The sequence below is a fragment of the Neocloeon triangulifer genome, unplaced genomic scaffold, assembly GCF_031216515.1.
Source record: "Neocloeon triangulifer isolate White Clay Creek 2 clone unplaced genomic scaffold, ASM3121651v1 ptg000014l, whole genome shotgun sequence".
In the NCBI taxonomy this organism is placed as follows: Eukaryota; Metazoa; Arthropoda; class Insecta; order Ephemeroptera; family Baetidae; genus Neocloeon; species Neocloeon triangulifer.
In genome coordinates, this window is record NW_026775556.1 from 16,377,037 (window position 1) to 16,396,388 (window position 19,352).

Genomic DNA, 19,352 nt, shown 5'->3' on the forward strand with positions numbered 1-19,352 from the left:
TTTCTTCATTTACCATTTTTTTTTTTAATATCACTAAATTATTAAAAATGAATGCCTGCACCAAAATGGTTGCAAGCGTTTAAGGTCTTTTTACAACTTATTATAAAATTTCAAAGATAAAAAATAGATTTTAAAATAATTTTATTTTTATAAATTTTGCATTTCAAAAAGTGGTCCTCGCACTGCTATTTACACAAGCGTTGTGTGGATAAGCTTATGGGAGCTGGCGCATGCGCACAAGCGTCAATCTGAGCATGCCGTCTCGTCACATGTGCCGGTTTGTGCTCGTGCGTCTTCTGTAAACAACAAAGAAACAGTCCAAAAAGTTTTCAATTAATTAAAAGAGTAGGGCACCGTCTAGGTGATTCCACGTTGAATAGAAATGGATCATGGAAACAGAAACTATTTTAAGAATTCTCCCAGGAAGGGCAGTTTTAGTATTTCCCAGCAAAACCAATCTAAGGTTGCTTGACTTAAATGGTTATGTATCTGGTTTGTTGTTGAATCAGGAGCTTTTAATTCCAGGCTCCTCCGGTAATGATGCCTTTGATTCATCCGGCAAATATCAAGAAAGAGCCCGGTTTAAACGCGAAAAACGCTTTCGTCCCAGGGCCATTTGTTAATTCTGAAGATGAGTCTGCGAGCACAGCCTCGTCAACAACCATCTCTTCAAGAACTAATAATGGTAAAATAAAATAATAGTGCTATTTTATTTGTAAAAATTAAACTTTTTCTTTACATTATGTTATATTTGGGAAATATTTTTAGTTTTAGTATCAATTTAATAAAACATGTATATATTGAAATAATCACAAATTATTTAAATTTTTGTAAAGAGCTTATTATTTTTCTCAAGTTTTGTATGTGCCAATAACATTTGCTTACAATGTGTATTATTGGCTAAAACAATTTCTTATTTTTTTTTTACAGGTCGTGTCAAGAAGCTAAAAAAGAATCAGAAAAAATTACAGGCGACGGTGAAAACAGTTCTCTCAAGTAAGAAAAACGACATTTCCGGGTCAAAGTGGAGTCCTCTTAATGGGAAACCAGCTTCTCCTCAAGAAGAAAAGAGCAGCATTGAGGAAGGCAGAGAAACGTTTGCATGGATTATACACCCTGTCCCTATAGATGAGTTCTTCAGGTTAGAATTCCTTCATGCACTCTATTGAAAGGCGCTGCAATCACAATTTATTTTAGTATGTCTTGGGAGAAAAGACCCCTACACATTGGCCGAGAAAATCCGTCATATTACTCAGCTCTCATCTCAACGTCAAAATTTGATACCATGCTCAGAAAAGTATGTATTAAATTTAAGTTCCCTCCCCTGAGACATCATCGATTTCAATCTTGTTATCTGCAGAAGACTACTGAATAGGATTTCCCCTATTATTTTTATTTATAATTAAATTCTTTTCCTCTCTCAGCACAACATACAGTTCACCAAAAACCTGGATGTGACAAGCTATAAAAATGGCAAAAGAGAAACTCACAATCCTGATGGAAGGGCACTTCCCGCACAAGTTTGGGAGGCTTACAAAAATGGGTGCAGCATTCGCATGTTGAACCCACAGACCTTTAACAAGCATGTTTTTGCTCTAAACGTTGTTCTTCAAGAATTCTTCGGAACCATGGTGGGAGCTAATTTGTAAGTTTTTAATTTTTAGATAAATATTCAAACCTATTCGACTCATAAATTTTCTGCCAGATATTTAACTCCTCCTGGCACTCAAGGATTTGCTCCACATTACGATGACATTGAAGCGTTTGTGATCCAGCTGGAAGGAAAAAAGCACTGGCGTCTTTATACACCCAGGTTTGTTATAGATATTTTGTTAACTGTTCTAGAAATGCAATTGATTAATGTTCTTCAGAGATGCAAGCGAGGAGTTGCCACGCTTTTCAAGTTCAAACTTGAAGGACAAAGAGATAGGCAAACCAATTATGGATGTGGTGCTAGAAGCGGGAGACATGCTTTATTTCCCAAGGGGCACAATTCACCAAGCCAATGCCTTGCCAGACTCTCACTCCTTCCACATCACAGTCTCGTGCTATCAGAAAAATTCGTGGGGAGATTTTCTGTTGAAGGTAATAATGAGCATTTTGACTATTATTTTGCAGAAATTCATCAATAAAAAAATTTCAGTTGATTCCTGCTGCATTAGAAATGGCTCTTGAGGAGAATGTAGAATTTCGCCGAGGCCTCCCCCTGGACTACCTGCAATACATGGGAATTGCGCATTGCGAGCAGGAGTCTTCCAAAAGAACCGAGTTTATCTCAAAACTGAAGATGCTTACTGAAAAACTGTTCAGTTACGCCCCAGTTGATGCGGCCGCAGACCAAATGGGAAAAGATTACCTTCTTGACATTCTGCCTCCTAACCTTAGAGAAGGTATTGCATACATTCCAAAATTTTTTCGAAATCCATGGCTTGCAAAATAAAAGCACTTCATAATAATTTGTAATAATCTTGTAGATGAAATTCAAAGAATGTCTGTCAATGCGTCGGTTCGTATGGAAGATGGTATTTTGATCCCAGCCAAGCTTTTAACTGTTAAAACAAAAATCAAATACCTCAGGGCAAACATAGTAAGGTAAGTCCAAACCCTATTATTTTACATATTTTCTTCCTTTTTTAACAATTAAAAAATAAATATACTTTATAGGCTTGTTTCTGAAGAAGAAACTGTCCGTGTTTATCATGCGGCTGAAAACTCGCTAGAGTACCACGCAGAAGGATCAAAATTTTTTGAAGTGAGTGCCGAAGAAGCTGGTGGCATTGAGACCCTCTTGCATGAGTACCCTTCCTACACAGCCATAGCTGACCTTCCTTTGGATACCGATGCAGAGAAGGTGAGTCAGAATATTTTAGTTAATTTGGTTGCATGTGGTATCAAGTTTGAGAAATAGTCTTTTAAATTCTAAATTAAAAAATTAAAATCTTTTTAAATTACCGTAAAGTATCATTTGCCTCTTTGACATATTACGTATATTTTATCAAAGCAGTTTTAATGGAATTTCCAAGATTTATTCTCAAATTATTCTTCTCTTGTCTTCCATGTATTATGCTGCGCAGCTTTACTGCACAATTTTTCTGACACGCCTTTCAAACAGGAACCAAACCCTCCCTGCAAATAAATTTCGTCCCCTCTTATATGCCTGTTTCGTTGCAGTTGCGTCTAGCAAATATCTTGTGGAGGAAAGGACTTGTCATGGCAGACAAGCCTCTGTAAGGAAATTTCTCAAAAGAAGCACCCAAATCATATAAAATCATATGTTCAAACGGCAACTTGTTCCGCATCATATATTGCAAATTTGTAAAAAAAAATTTAATTTTTTTTATCATTTGATGAACTTATTACAAACAATTAAAAAATTTATTTTAAAAATCTCACATCATGGACTTTTTATTCAAAATTTTTACTTGCATGCTTTGGCGATAAATAGTAAATTAAATTTATATAGCGATTTATAGTTTAAAGTACAAGACTAAATGTCTGCTCTATTCAAAAATTTAAATTTAAAACAAATAATACAAAGAAAAACATTAGAATAAGGGTTATGTGGAAAGCAGAAGTATCCTAAATTTAGCTATGACGGTAATTAATATTATAATTTGCGACAACTTGTTAAAATGCACCTTTAAAGCTTTAAAGTTTACATCATTGCTAAGCTTTATCTTTACAGAGAAGGCGGTATCAATTAGCTTTAAAAATATTGAAAAATAACTTTATGACCTGAAATGCAACTCGAAAATTAATATTAATTTAAATTCATTTTCCTTACGGTTGAAAATTCTTTTTTGTAGCTGTTTCCAGCAAAAGTTCTTAAAATTTTCCTATTTGCTTTTAGGCCTCAATTCTTACTTTTTCCTCTCATCCAGAATATTGACTCTCGCTAAAAAGCTTTTCCTGTCTCGTCGTTGCCATAGCTCCCGCGGCGTTTAAAAAATGTGCACATCAGACGATCAAACCCCCAACACTGCGCTTTCGGTGCTCCAGCCATTTTTTCCTGTTGAAATACACATCAGCAGGAAATTAGAAATCAAATTTTTACTTATGTCGTCTTAAAGCTTACAACTTTTCTTGCAGGGAAAGACAGTGTAAAAATTAAAATTAGTCTTTTTTTCCCATATCCTTTTTGTATGTATATTTTTATGCATTTTATTGTTTAATTCTTCTTTATTTGTCTCAAGCCGGAAAAGTACTTTTGAAATCGCTAAACTGTGAGAAAAAGATTAACTCAAGTAACAGAAATCTGCCTAAACGCCTGACATAAAAATTAAGCAGCCGCCATAACGCAAGCACACTGTATTATACTACATATTTAATATTAATTCATCATTGCCTTAATTTAATTGTTAATTAAAATCAGTTAAAATTACTTTTTATTTTTTCAATGGAAAATCCTAAATGCTTTTGATCAATTTTTCTGTTTAAAAACGTCCTTAAAATTATTATTATTAGTTTGAATAAAGCTTACTAGCTACTGGTAAAAATTTAAATATTCAAAACTGCTCTTTCTGTGCAAATATATTGTACATTTTTATTGCTTCACGCGCTCCTCAAATGTATTTTTATATACCCTAGTTAAAAATTTATTCAATTTATCAAATTATTTTCCGTGCATGATTTATTTGTGTTGATGATATATTGCATGCAAATTTCGGATCCATAGCTTGCATGATTAAATAACAATTAAATTTATTTTTGCAATACTTTTTATTTCATTGGGGGTGGATCAGTTTGAGACGGTTGTGAAATTTATGCTGATTTGCTGTGTGCAACTCAGCACTGCGATAAAAAAAGTCAAAATGTAGAGCCCCCTATTAATCAGCATGCTCTCATCGCAGCATGTATAAATTTCGAGCGAGCAAGAGAGATGAATCAATGCCGTGCATGAGAGGCGAGGGAGCGAGCGAGGGAGGTTGCAGAGAGAGCGAGAGGAGAGCCATAAAGCCATACCAGCAGTCTCACCATGTCTGCAGGGCAGAATGACAAAAGTACTGTGGTAACATCATTATCAATGCACCATCAAGAAAGGGATGATAATTGAAGGGTAGAAAAGACACATGTGCTAGGAGCCACCCCATGGGGTGGGGGCGTGGCGTTTCGCCAGAGAGAGGGGGCGCAATTTGTCTTCTTTTCGTTGTAATCACAGGCGCACCTGCCACATTAAAAGACACTACGCCAGCACACAGGGTCTCTCTCTGGCAGCGCAGAACACTCACTCTCTTTATAGTGATGTACGTACATACATGGGGGGAGCGAAAAAGGAGTTTTCCCTTCTGTCAAAGATACATCATTACAACTGTCTTATTTTACCCCATTTGTATTCAATTTGGCACAACACACGAGAGCTCTCTGCTGCTGCATATTGGATGTGTGTATGCTTCAATGTAAATCTATTTGGCGCTTGAATGACAACTTCAGCCAACTTTCGTTGGTATCAAAACCGTACACACGCAGCTTAAACTTCGTTTCGTCAGTTTGAGAGAGTGAGCTCGGGAGTGTTTTCTTCTGAGGATAAAAAGTAGTAAAGAAATTTGTTTGGCAAGCGAAGGAAACATTGACATCGCATTATCTCTTAAAAAGTGTAGCATCATTGGGAGAATTTCTTCGCATTCGATATTTAACTAATTTTAAAAGCTGCAATCCGCCCTTTGCTCCTTTATTTCCAATGTGAATTATAAAAGTTATAAAATTCATGGAATTGCAATTAACTTTGTACTCTCGATTGCTTTATATTATAAATAAATCTTATAAAACTATATGGCAGTTATTAAAAATTTAAGAATGAAATTTTAAATTTTAATGCATTGAGAAAAACGGCGAAACAAATATTCGTGTGCACTTCTGCGCTTTAATTTTTTTAACTATTTCTGATTGTTTGGCATATTTTTCTTTTTTTCTTCAAAATTTGTCATTTGGTTCAAAAGCGGTGGTCAGATAAAGCACGCTACTGGCATTGCCAGTTGACAAAAGAATCCCATCAGCGGCAAAATTAATTGCTTTGTCCTCGCTGAACTCGCTCTTTGGAATTTCAGCGGACTATTAGAGTGGGCGCGTGCCACCCCATTGTTTGCTCAAATGCTGTGCAAATTGCGCTTATACTGCGTGTGTTTGTTGTAACGCAAGCAAGGCCACTATTTACATTTACTTCTCATTCATTCAAGTCGCGCCAAACAAAACGGGCCTAATTGATTGAGCGTGCCGCCCCGCGCCTCCCCCGGACACGCTACTGCAGTTCGGAGCCGCCAATGTTCCACTTGACATTTTGCTGCGCCAGGATCAAGAGTGTTAGATAAAGAGCATAATAACAGAGAGTGTGTGACAGGGGGAGTTAATACTTTTCCCAACTGCAAACCCGACGCGTGCACTTTTCAATGCAAGTCAAATATTGATGTGGTGTAATAAATAGGCACTTGATTGGATTATAGAATGAGAGAGCGCTGCTTGAGAAAGAAGTGTTTTTTTACTACTATTTAATTCTATGTGATTTAATGTGGCTTTTTTTAATTCATCTTCTCCTTTCATCAAAAGACAACAAAACTAAAAAGCATTTGTTTTTTGCAGTTTTGTTTGTTTATTTTTTATTTTCTCAAAATCCAAAAAAAAAATAAGTTGCAGTTGAATCTGCAAATATTTTCAAATGAGCAACCTGAAAATAATTATTCCTTTATTAACCTGCAAAATAATTATTTATAATTTAAGGGGCTAAAAGTGTGATACAGAAGTAAGTTTCCGCAGACACATCTTACCGTAAGAAAGGGCACAAGTTACACGCCAGGGCTTGTAACTTGTGTCCTGAGCAAATTATTTCCCGCAACCATTAAAAGTGACTGAAAAACACGTTCATCCAACGCCTGCAACTTTTTCAGGTAGGCAACCTGCACGGCACGACTTACAGAGCAGTTGCATAATTTAAGATCCTTTCAAAATTTGGAGGAAGAGGAGCAGAAGCAGCTTTGAGAAATTTGCATAATATTTCATAATTTTATTGAAGAGAATTGAATTATTGCATTATATTGGGTAATTAAAAAAATTACATGAAAATAATATTTCCGAATATTTCACTGATTTTGAAGAGCATTCGATTTTGTCAAAAGATTTACTTTTTGTTAAAAAGTTCAGAAGTGTTAAAATAATCTTTAGATTGTGAAAAGCGCTGTAAATTTTAAATAGTTTAAACTGTACTCATCTCTTTATAATAAGAATAGAAAAAAAATTGAGCGTAGCAACATATGCACTGCTCTCTTTGGGAAACAATGGCATGCAAAAAAGGTCCACAACTCTCGTCTTTTATAATTTTTTTTATTCAACGGCAAACAGCACTTCAAAAGAATTCGTGTCCGCAGATGGGGCGGCCAGAGAGAGAGGAAGAGTGCGTTGCGCGCCCACCCGTCCGCGGCCCTCCGGGCGCATATCTGCGTGCAATCTAGCTGTTCAGTGAATTTTATTGACGGTGATGTAACATTTCATGCAGAGAGGGATCAGTGGGGGGCGAGGGGGCGTGTATTACTAATGGCATGCACTTAGAGAAGGCGACAGAAGGAGGGCTGTGCCCTGCTTTTGAAATAAGAGCCGCCGCTGGCTCGGCGCTGGCTGCATCTGCCGCCGGTCCGGAGCAGCCCTTTAATTCTTATATGTGCGGTGCAAGGTGACAAATTCGCTTTGAATTGAATGACAAGTTGCCAGGCTGCATCTGTTTTGCTTTTTTGTGCAGCTGCCCTCACTTGTCCACGAGCGGATCAGCGCACTAATCCGCGATTTTCTCTCACTCTCTCCCGCTCATTATGCGCCGCTGCTATTTTTACGGGCCAGATTGTCACCGCATTGTTTGGCGCCCCGCAGGTGTCCCGCGACCACTGCTGGTGGAAGTGAAAGTTTTTCTATTCATCGTGCTTGTCTGAACCGCGTTTTACCAAAATTACCGATTTTCCATTTAAAGCAATCATTTTAACACTAAACGCTAAACTTATTCGCTGCGCACTTTAGACTTAAAGTATATTTTATCATCTAATATAGCTTAATAGCTGTGAAGCAATTAATTGAATAGATAAAAATTCAATTGCATAGTTTGATTAATTAATTCAGTTTGGTTGACTATAAAATATACAGCAACCCAATTTTGTATTTAAATAAACAATGAATTATTTTTTTTTAATTGTTGAAAGGAAAAAAATATGGAATATTGAAAGCCTGTTTTACAAACAAATATTGGGAAAATGTGCTTAATTCAAATAGATGGATTTAATTTCCTTGATCGATTGCCACAAAGCTGATTGTATTCGGGAAATTGTTTTGTGTAATTTCCCCTGCAAGCTGTTGAGGATACGTTGGGTCCTAATGAATTCATTTATTCAAATCATCCTTCAACTCTGCGATGAAATTCTTGAACAAAATTAATTATATAATATATGCCTTTGATTATAAATATACTTTTAAAATTTCGATAATTTTCAAATTAAGCATAAATAATACATTTTCCCTCTTTTTTTAATTCTTTGTTTGATTTATTTCTCATTCTATACAGAAAAATGTAAAAATTGTTTTAAAAGTTTGGAAGTGCAGTGCAGCAGAGAGCATGTCTTGCTCAAAATTCAACTCTCAAGTCGGTACAGGGAGAAAAGAGACAGGGGTGGCGACCGCCCCGGGCGCAATGGCACCGCAATTTTTAATTATCTTTGACAGTGCTTTGCCGAGAGTGAAGGTGTAAGTGTGTAAGTGTTTCTCGGGAGAAATGTTTGATGGAACCAACCGCTCTTTATAAATAAAATCGTCAAAAAGTTAAATGGCGAGTCGGAAGTTATTTCTCCGCGATAAAAGCCTTAATGATTTACACATTTCCGTAAAAAAAAATTAATTACTAACAAGGTGATTTGAATTTAAAGTCAGTTTGGCCTCAATGGGTTTTGCGAGTTGTTTTTATTGTTTAAGAAGGAAAAACAATATTCTGCTGTGAAATCATTTTGACTAGAATTAGTACAAAAATCAATATTTTTAAAACTAATATTTTCTTTCTAATTTACCATTTTTTGTGAAAAATTATTGAAAGTAATATTTTCTCACAAAATTTGACAATTTAATCTGAAAATTTCTATTAAATTAACAAATTTTTAAAATAATTTTGTTTCAAATAGTAAAAAGTGTGTGTTTGTGCGGTACCTTTCACAAAATCCATTAAGGAAAAGCCGACTTTAATTCAAATCACCATGAATCAACCGTTGATCTTGAAATTCTACTACAGAATTACTTAACAATTCACTTTTATAATTTTATTATTAAACAATCACGTATCATAATATATTTGAACTTAATGATTTTAATAGTATTTTACATATTTTAATCTTTTTCCGTAACCCCAAGTTTTGATGGAATGAAGTAATTAAATTTTACAATCTGAAAATTATTATTTCCTGAAAAAAAATAATGTGAAATATATTTACTTACTTTGGCACATTGTTGCACAATTTGAATCAAGTAGGACTATGACAAATTACATCGGATGTGAAAGTAAAAATTGAATTCTGTTAAGCCAGTCGAGGAAAGACTGGCGAAGTTTTCAATCGACAAATAATGTCATTGGTGCGGAGCGTGCCACAGCATCGCCGTAACTCGTTTTGCTGGTTCACTCTATTGATCCCCTCTTGCGAAACTTTTGCCACCGACCCCTATCTCATTTTGCAAATCCACAAATGTTTCGCTTGGCGCGACAATTCCAGCGATTCCCAACTTGGTAATGAGAGCAAACCTAGTTAGGAGCCAGTTTGACCTGCAGTATCGCGCAAAAACGGTCAAGGCTGCGTGTCCGTCTGTAAATATAGCAGAGGTAATAATACACATTTGTAAGCTCCAGCGCGTTTAACTCTTGGGTTAAAGTGAGTGTTGGAGGACTAAGTACGATTATCTAATTTTTGCTCTTTCTCTTTCATGTAGGCTTTCATCTTGGCCGGAGGAAGAAAATTCGGCGTATTTTCCTCTAGGAAGAGAAGAGAGAGAGCGTCACACACACAAAAGATGGATGGATGTGTGCGGAGGGCTGGGGCTGGCGCCGAGGCCAATCGGCTGGCGGCAACGGCCACAATGGCGACGGCGCACCCCCATTGGCCGTGGGCAGGGGCACCTGCGCGCCGGGGTCGGCGGCGCGGGCCGCGCGAGAGCGGCGGCGGAGGCGGCAGTTGCATGCACAGGCTGCGAGAAAACGACTTGGCAAATTGTGTATACATGGTCGGTAACCTCGTTAGGTGCATCAGCCGCGATCAGTTGGGTGCCTGAGAGTCTTCCAAGCTGGAGTTCAAGCAGAACAACAGTCCCTGCTACTCGGGCGGCACGGGCAGCCTGCTGGACGGCGCCGGCGGCGACACCAGCAGCTCGCCGGGCAGCACGTCGGCGCCCGCGGCGGCGCCGCACCAGGTCACGGTGTCGGCCGTGTCGGCGGCGGCCGCCGCGGCGGCCGCCGCCGTCTCGTCGGGCCACCCGCACCACTCGCCGCCGCAGTTCAACATCTTCCCTGCCATCTTTTCGCGGCAGCTCAACTTCACGTCGTCGCAGAAGCTGGACGAGCTGCGCGGCGCCTCGCTGGTCGACGTCGGACAGACGCTGGACGAGCGCGGTGACCTGAAGCGTGCCAAGTGCAGCGCCGACGACTTCTCGGCCCTCTACGCCCTCCACCAGCAGCACCAGCACGACCTGCCCAGCTCTGGCTCGCAGACGCCCATCTCGGCGGCCACCCCACCTGGCGCCCTCGCACGTGCCATCGCTGACCCTGTTGGTAAGTCTCCGCGTACCCTGGATTTCTTTTTCAATTCTATCTCAGCACTTTTCCGGTCAGATTTTATTTATCAAAGCATCCCTGTTTGACCTATGACGTCACTAGACACACATACTCTGATGAATTTTTATTTTAAGGGGGCGCATAATTTTTACACTCTGCAAAATTAAAATTCTTGCGATTGCTAAGAACAAAACCCTCTCAATTCTTGACTGTCGTATTTGATTTTTTATTATTATTTCGGTTTTCGTCATTTTAGAATTAATAATGAATGTTTTTTTTTAAATTTCTGTCAATATTTTATAGAATTGTAGGTAAAATAAATGTTGTCTCAAGAGGCTGAAAATTTTGTAATATTTCTTCAAATTAGTTGCCAAAGTGCATATTATAAATCAGGCTTCCTTTACTAGAGTTATAAAAATTACTTTGAATTTGAACTCATTATAGGGAACATTCATTGATAAAACCATAAATTCATATTTGGGGATGCAGAAATAGCACCAAGTATAGGATCGATGGAATATATTTCTAAAAACTCGTTTATTTAATTTTTTAATTAATAAACTAAATTTGTTATCAAGCTTAACATAGAGATTGAAGAGTAGTTTTAAATTTAAATGGTACATCAATTCAAAAAATAAAGTAATTCAATTATTAAATTTTTTCCCTTTTTTTATTTTATAATATAACTAAAAACTTTGCAAAGCATTAAACCTTAAAATCATGACTCAAGATTGGTTTTATTGCATGTATAATTTTAGAATGATTTTCAAATAGCTCTCGATTGTAATGCAATAATGGCCACGTTTTTAAGAAAAATTTAAAAAAATATTATATTATACTCTTTATTTTTTTACAGCAAGTACAATTGAGGCAAAGAAAGTAAAAATAAATAACAAAAAAAATCAATTCCAATTTCATGCAGCAAAAACCATATAAGCAATAAGCGTAAACGAAAAATGTAGCCACGCGCGCGGGCACTGTGCTGTTGGCACGAGATATGCATTTTTAACTAATTAATCTTGCCCTAGGGCAGTCCAATCAAGACTCGCTGGCTCCACGCCTGCTCGTGATAAGCAAACAAATCATTTGCATAATTGCGTTTGCATCGGTGATGAAAATGCCCGCCATGCAAATGCCAGCGCCACGCGCGCACAGCAGCAGTCGGCGCACGGCTCCCTTGCCCACAACACCTCTCGCTCGCTCCCGCACACCGCTTGCCAAGATAAGCGGATGGGCGCGCGCCACACAGACTTTTTTCTCTCACCACGTACGTTCCGATCATCAACTCGAAACTGATTGTTCCGATTTTGAACTTAGTTTAAGAACAATGCTCCTGATATTTTTATTAATTTACTGGAATTTTTCAAATTTTTTTACTGCACAATTTTAAAGTCGTCCCTGAATTGTTCTTACTGGCTGGAAAACTTGACTTTCGTTTTAAATTTACATTTTTTTAAACCTTATCAACAGCGCGAAAGCCAATAGCATAAAAGTTGTTGCTTATTCTTAAAACTTGTCTTCTTCAAACTGAAAACTATTATGTAATCTGACTGCTGCTGCAAAATTTAGATATTTAAAAGCAAATACAAGAAAGAAACAAACCTTCAGCCCCACTGTTGACTGGAAATAAAGTAAAAAAATTCATTTTTACATTTATTTAAGATTTGCCAATTATTTGCATAACTTTTTCCATTTTATGCCGTTCATCTTCTCTACTCAATTATTATCAATGGAATTTGACGGAAAAATATTATAACCACGTACTAACCTCATTATACATTATGAAGTCTTGGAAAGGGTTTGCCTTGTTTGGGCACTGACGTAGGTATTTAATTTTCATTTTTCTGGCTAAATAATTTTGTTTTAAATTTTGATGCGCCTAAATTTGTGACAATAAAACTTTCTATGAAATTCTTGATAAGGTTATAATGTAAGGAAAATTTAATGTTGAATAACGCAGGAAACCTTACTTTTCTTGAAGGCGTCGAAGGGGCATTTAAAAAACTGAAACCGGATCCTGGTGCCAGCCTTGGAGGTGGATCTCTTAGCGCGATTCATGCTGGACACACGCCAACCACATCCTCCTGTCCAACGCCGGCCAGGAGAAGACATCGGACAACTTTTACTCAGGTGAGTGAGGCTGTTTCATTTAATTTAAATTTGAAATTCATTTTTTTTTCGTCTGGATAGTCTATAATCCTGCCTACCTAACTCAATTGTCCATACATTTTATGTTTAACAAGCATCCTGAATTTTATTAAACATTTTCCTTGGTCATTATTGCATAGACGTTTCTCACATTGTTTCAGGAGCAATTAGCAGAATTAGAAGCAGCATTTGCAAAGTCACATTATCCAGATATTTATTGTAGAGAGGAACTAGCTAGAACCACCAAACTGAACGAGGCTCGCATTCAGGTATGTAAAGTTTATTTTTCAGATTTATACGTAGAAGTTTGGAGTTTTATGGGAAAATATTTCGGATTAAAGCCAATGTATAATCACTTTTTTATAAATTATGAAGCCAAAAAGTCCCGTTCCCAAAAACAAAACAATTCTTCTCAAAATATCACATCATGTTTTTTGTTGAAAATAAAAATTAGTGTGTAATCTCTGTCCAAATCAAGATGCATCAATGCAATTATTTAAAAAAGATACAAATATTAGAAAGAAGAAAACAAGCTTTTATTTATTTTTGATTTTGAACTTTCGTCAAAAGGTGTGGTTCCAAAATAGACGGGCGAAATATCGAAAGCAGGAAAAGCAGCTGCAAAAAGCCCTGGCCCCATCAGTGATACCGTCTTGCAACGGTATGATGAGAAACATCTACCCCACGGCCACCAGAGCTTACCAGCCCTATCCACATCCCAACTCCATCAACAGTATGAACAGCCGGTTTTCGCAGGTAAATAAAAAAAATCCATATTAAAAAAAGACAAAAAAAATCTTGCGATCAATAATAAATTTTTCTTTTCTTCCCTTCTCTGTACAGATGAGTTCGTCCTCTTCATACCCATCGATGGGGCAACCCTTCTCGATGTCGCACTCGGCGGCCAACATGAGCGCCATGTCTGCCGGGATGCGTCAGGATGCAATGGGTGAGTCACTAATTCACTTACTTCTCGCGTGCGTCCATTCAGTCAGGCGCGCGGACAAGTCGCAAGCTCCGTGGTTGAATTTCCCATCACTGTTCCGCAGTTGGCCGCAAAGTTATATCACAGCAATACTATGCGTCCTCGGCGCGGTTTATTTTGCGCTCTTGTAGATCTCATAGACTGTTACTACGGGAACGAAAATTGCATTTCAAACTTCTATACCGCAGAAGTTTTAAAGTGTAAAAGGGAACTCTAATCTTCATTGCAAATTGATTCATACTGAGCTTTCTAAAGTAACTTTCTCTTTTGCAACCACTTGAAAATTTATTAAATAATTAACATCGTTTTGAACAACAGTAGGATTTAGTAATATTAAAAATAACCATTAAAACATAATTTAAGATACTATAATTTTTCAAAACAATGTTAATAGTTTAAAAAAAAACTGGCAATTATTGCTGAACCTTAAATATTTGGGGTGGAACATATTTTTAGATGCTATAATGGCTTTACTTTTTGTATTAATTTTTTAATAAATATTACGAAATGTTTTTTTTTCATCGTTCTCATTTTCTTATTCAATATCTCTAACGCCATTGATGACAAGTGCAATGAAAAAATAAATGAAGTTTTATTCTTAAACGTTGGAGACTTTCTATTAAAAGATGACCAAAACAAAAACAGAAAAAATGAAGATAAAATGTTCATAAATTAATAAGTATAAAAAATATATTGAATCTGTTATTCATTAAACATTCATTATTTTTATGTAAAACAATCTTATAAAACTTTATCCCATTAAAATTCATTCATAACCATTCGTAACAGTACCTTATGAAGTTAATTCATTATTACAGCTAACGTAATTGTGCACTACTTTATAAGCTTTAACTCCCTTTAACTACCCACATTTTTGTCAATTAAGATTAGGCGTCACTTTCCTGAAAATCACAGAAAAATCTAAATGCATACGAAATACGCCTATAGAATAATTTTTATGTGGATGTTTGAGTTTAATACCGAGCTATTTAATTTTCTGTAAAAGTTTATCAAACACCATCGTCCATCATACATTCATAAATTTTTTCAACGGAATTGCATTTTTTTCAGTTTTTTTTTCTTCAGAAACAATTAATATAGAAACTTTTAAAATATGTAGCCATAAAATTGCAAACTAAAGCACATGTTGTGTGCTTCTTAAAAGTTATCTTCTATTTCACTGTAACCTCTTTTCAATATAATAACATATAATAATTATTAATTAACTTGTGTATGCTTCAATGCGAGTTAATTACTAGAATAAAATCAAGTTATTGTTAACATCAGATTATAATTATGTTTGATTAATGGTCTTAACAAATTTACTTTGAAATTATTTTAATCGTTTTGAAAGAGTTTACTTTAATTGTTTGGTTTTGGCACTAACAAAACGACGATTGACAACAATTAAGTGACAATGATTTGGACGGAAATTCGTGGAGATGGAACGGTTTTGTTTCAGGGGCGGCGGGCGACGAACTGAAACTCGTTTAAAGTTGGCCATGGCGCGTCAGGACACGAGGATTCCATTCATTCATTTAATAAGAGCGTGCTTAATCACGGCGAAGGAACTGGCAAAAGGGGCAATTTGCGAATTTCCGCAGCTCGTTGCAGCGCCAGAGCAGGCAGCAGGACAAAAAGCACTTTTTTGTGTCTCTGCGTGTGCGAGCTCGGCAGGCAGAGAGCTCGGCTCGGCGCTTTTCATGATGGCGGTCGTGTCGGCGGCGGCGGCTCACAGGTTGGTCTGTTCGCAGCGCCCGCCCAAGCCAGGCAGCTTGCAAATGAGTTGCCATGGCAACGTCAAGAGTTAGGGTAGTCGATAAACTAGATGGGGGATTGAAAAAAGCAGCAGCAGCAGCGAGCGAGTGAGCGACCCGCCCGGCTCACTGCAGCTTATTCTGGGCCGCAACTTTTGATACTCTGTGTACAAATTATTATGGCTTCAAAATGTATACGCTATCGATTAATGTGAGGCCATTATTTGGAGGACGATCCTTATTTAGACGCATCTCGCTCGCTCGCTCGCTCTCGCCTGCACGCATTCGACAATTCAATTTGCCATTCCGGCCCAGCCCATCATCCCTGTCCTCTTTTACCCTAGCCGCCGCCGCCGCCGCCGCCGTTGCTGCTGCTGCTGCAATCATTGATCGCCCAACGACTAGATTGCCCCTATCATCTTTCACAATGACGCGCGTGGCCCTCGTTACAAAAATCGCCCCACAGGCTCTCGTGATTCCGAGCCGAATTAGCGACGGGCGTTGTGCGTGAAAATTGCGTTTCCCTATACCAACTGTGTCCAGGAATGTGCGATTTAACGCGTTCATTGAACCTGTAAAGAGCAGATTTTTAAGATAATGAATAGTTTATGCGGCAGAGTTGTAAATAAAAAAGCACTACTTTGAAGTAAAAGTTGCAAAAGTGAATTTTTCTTTAAGAGCCACACCGGAATATAATGTGGTCTTTAAAAGGGATAAATTCGCATTAAATTGTATTTTCACAAAACACTACCATTTAGAGTGCATAAATTATATGATGAAGTTAAATTATTATAAAGTTTTGTAAATTCATTTTGCTAATTTTCAGTTTTTGTTCAGCTTCTCAATTTATTTTTAAAATTATTTGCTATGGCGCAACTCATAAAAAGTGATTCTTTTGTCATTCGGGAAAAATTGATTGATTGATTTTTTTGCTGTGAATTGAGGAAGTTGACCAGAATTGATTTGCGATGGAAAGTAATGAGAAATGAACTCCGATTATTTTTCCATTCCTATCTATAATTTTTTGTCATAAGATACTAAAAATAAAATAGGCAATGCACTTCAATGATTGGCCAAAATCTTCGCTCATTGTCATTTTTACTGCATTTTTTCGTATACAAATAAATACATAATAATTGAGTTTAAAAATAATTCAATTTATTACCTAAAACATCATATTGTAAAACTAAAAATCAAGAAAATCTTTATAAATGCATGATTACTTTGAAGTTCGTTGTTAGTGATAATTGAGTTAGAATGAATTAATCAAATATTTTTAAACCAATAACTCAAATAATATTCATTGATACAAGAAATTTTTATATAGATGAATCCTCGAATTCTCTTTACCTGTGTAATTTTCAAGTATAATTATAAACTCGATTACTTTTGCCTCCCATGCTAAATGCATTATTCTGCATCATGACTAGTACTCTCTGCAGAGTGACATCAACAATGGAACCGAGGCAAAAACTTCCGCAGTCCTCCCCTCTCGCTTGCTCGCGTGCACGTTTCGCTGCCACTCGCTCCGACGCGCCTGCAGCTCTCGGAAGTATGCAGCCCGCGCGTCGCGTATTCCGTGCGAGTTGCATACGTGGCGTCCCCCGGGCGTATTCTCATTTTTCTGCTGCATTTCCAAGAATTTTTGCAACAGAACGTAGCAAAATAACGGGCAACTAATTTTCAGTTAGTGTTGATCGTGTTTTAAGACACCTAAAAATTTATTTGTAACCGTATCTATAGCTATCCTGAGTCCTATTTAAAGCGAAAACTTAAGCTTCAGCAAAGCTGCTTTTATTCCGGAAAAAATCAACTCCATTTATGTATTTTAGCTGTGTGGCTGCACAGTTAAATTTAAAATTATCTATATAATTCACTAGTGAAATATTATAGCAGATGTTTTGGTTGACATATTAAAGTTCCCAATTAAAATTAATTTTTCAGGGCTTTTCATGGATTATCAAAAACTCTAAAGAGCGTAAAAATATATACCAAAATTTTAATCACTATTATTGTGTTCTTTTAAATGACAAATTAAAAAGGAAAGTTGAAAATTTAGTATCTCAAATCTCAAATTTAACGCAACTGTGTGAATAAAATTTATTTATGAAAAATTTAGTTAATTTATTTTTAGTTTTATCGGCGGCTTGTTATCATTTTCCTTTTTTAAATCCGGCCTTCATTGCACTTGCCCCTGTAAATTTAAAAAGAGAACTATTTGATTTCAGGCATTAGCGGCGAGGACGAGTGGTATAACAAGAGTCTTTCTGCGCTGCGGATGAACAGCTCACACCACCCCAATTTATCGACACCCATCCTGCAATACCAGACGTAGACGCCGGAGGCGCTGCATTTGAGTGAAACGATCGAGAGCTAAGAAGTGAAGCGAAGGCAGGATGAATCCAAGAGTCCCTTGTAAATAAAGCAGCAACGAACAAACATTATTTTGTATGATAATAATATCCGCTTGAGATGGTTGGACCAACCGTGCAAGCACTCGGCCGTGACTAACAAGCACGTGTAAATTCACTTATTGCTATTAACCTGACGATGGTGACAATTTTGAAAACTCTTCATATCTGTGTCTAATAATTGGGCTTGCATCATATCTCGGTAATTTTGTTCACGCACTTCAGGAGGAAGAGAAGGATGAAGAGGAAAAGTAGAATTATTTTCATCAGATTTATAATTTAATTTTAATTGTAATTCTTTATAATTACAACTTTTTTTTGGATCAAGCACTTCTTCAACTTTTTTTATGAAAATTTTAAGATGGAGTGGAGAGACTGCGAAATATTAGTCATGATTCTATTAAAATATTTTTTTTAGCGTATTAAGGTTTTAATTAATATGTGCTATTGATTTTTTTTAATAATTAGTCATTTCATTTCTAGTCATTTTTGTTTTTGAAAATGCCTGTTCCAATCGGTATGTCCTTGAAAAACCTGAACCCCCAAGTCATTGTAAAATTCTAAACATTTTACTTTCAGCGCATTTGGAGTGTTTGTCTAAAGCATTTGTGCAGTATGTACGGTACTTGTCGTTTCAATAAAATATGAATGTGCAAATTTGACAATGATAACGATTTCAATTAAATACACTGTGAAAAATATCAGAAAATGTGAGGCTTTTACTCTAGTGGTCCCCAGTCGGACAATATTCCTCTTAATTTGCTGCCGATTGATATATTCCCATTTCAATTACACGACAGCGCTCTCGAATCTGCCCCGGGCCAGCCAGCCCGGGGGGAGGTCTATTCATAACATTTGCACGACGCATAAAGCGATTTGTGTATCATTAGGTGTCGAAAGAAGTGCATACTTGTAAGCCCATATGTCACCCCCTGCCCACCCCTCCGGCCGCTAATTTAGAATTCATTGGAGCTGCGGTCTTGCTGCTATTTCGTATTATAATCTATTGCTCCAGGCCCAAAACATCTGCCACTCGCACAGTGGCTTGCCGAATGATGCTCCGTTGATCCAAAAACTTTGATCGTGATCTTATCACGGGTATGCGTTTCAATTGAAAAACTTGATCAAAAGCGATAAAAATTTATCTGCCCTTCGAATCTTCCCAACCCTTTCAAACTGGCAACTAATATACTTTGGGGAGTTCATCAAGCTTTGTATCAAGTACAGCAACATCAATGAATTCAGGAAATTAATTATTTTTATTTCATATAAATTAT

The 19,352-nt window shown here is 37.1% G+C and overlaps 2 protein-coding genes across 2 annotated transcripts; both read left to right on the forward strand.

Annotated features, from left to right (window-relative positions):
* Window positions 1–258: 258 nt before the first annotated feature.
* Window positions 259–3,392, forward strand: LOC132199886 (ribosomal oxygenase 1). Its single transcript, XM_059624973.1, has 11 exons — window positions 259–463; window positions 526–685; window positions 931–1,141; window positions 1,198–1,297; window positions 1,425–1,645; window positions 1,706–1,813; window positions 1,872–2,085; window positions 2,144–2,390; window positions 2,475–2,592; window positions 2,665–2,851; window positions 3,172–3,392. The coding sequence occupies exons 1-11, from the start codon at window positions 383–385 to the stop codon at window positions 3,229–3,231; spliced, it is 1,707 nt and encodes a 568-aa protein (XP_059480956.1). The 5' UTR covers window positions 259–382; the 3' UTR covers window positions 3,232–3,392.
* Window positions 3,393–9,739: 6,347 nt separating this feature from the next.
* On the forward strand, window positions 9,740–18,693 carry LOC132201796 (paired mesoderm homeobox protein 2). The gene is made up of 7 exons (XM_059628270.1): window positions 9,740–9,829; window positions 10,279–10,771; window positions 12,735–12,904; window positions 13,084–13,191; window positions 13,493–13,678; window positions 13,766–13,871; window positions 17,893–18,693. The coding sequence occupies exons 1-7, from the start codon at window positions 9,740–9,742 to the stop codon at window positions 17,997–17,999; spliced, it is 1,260 nt and encodes a 419-aa protein (XP_059484253.1). The 3' UTR covers window positions 18,000–18,693.
* The last annotated feature ends 659 nt before the right edge of the window (window positions 18,694–19,352 follow it).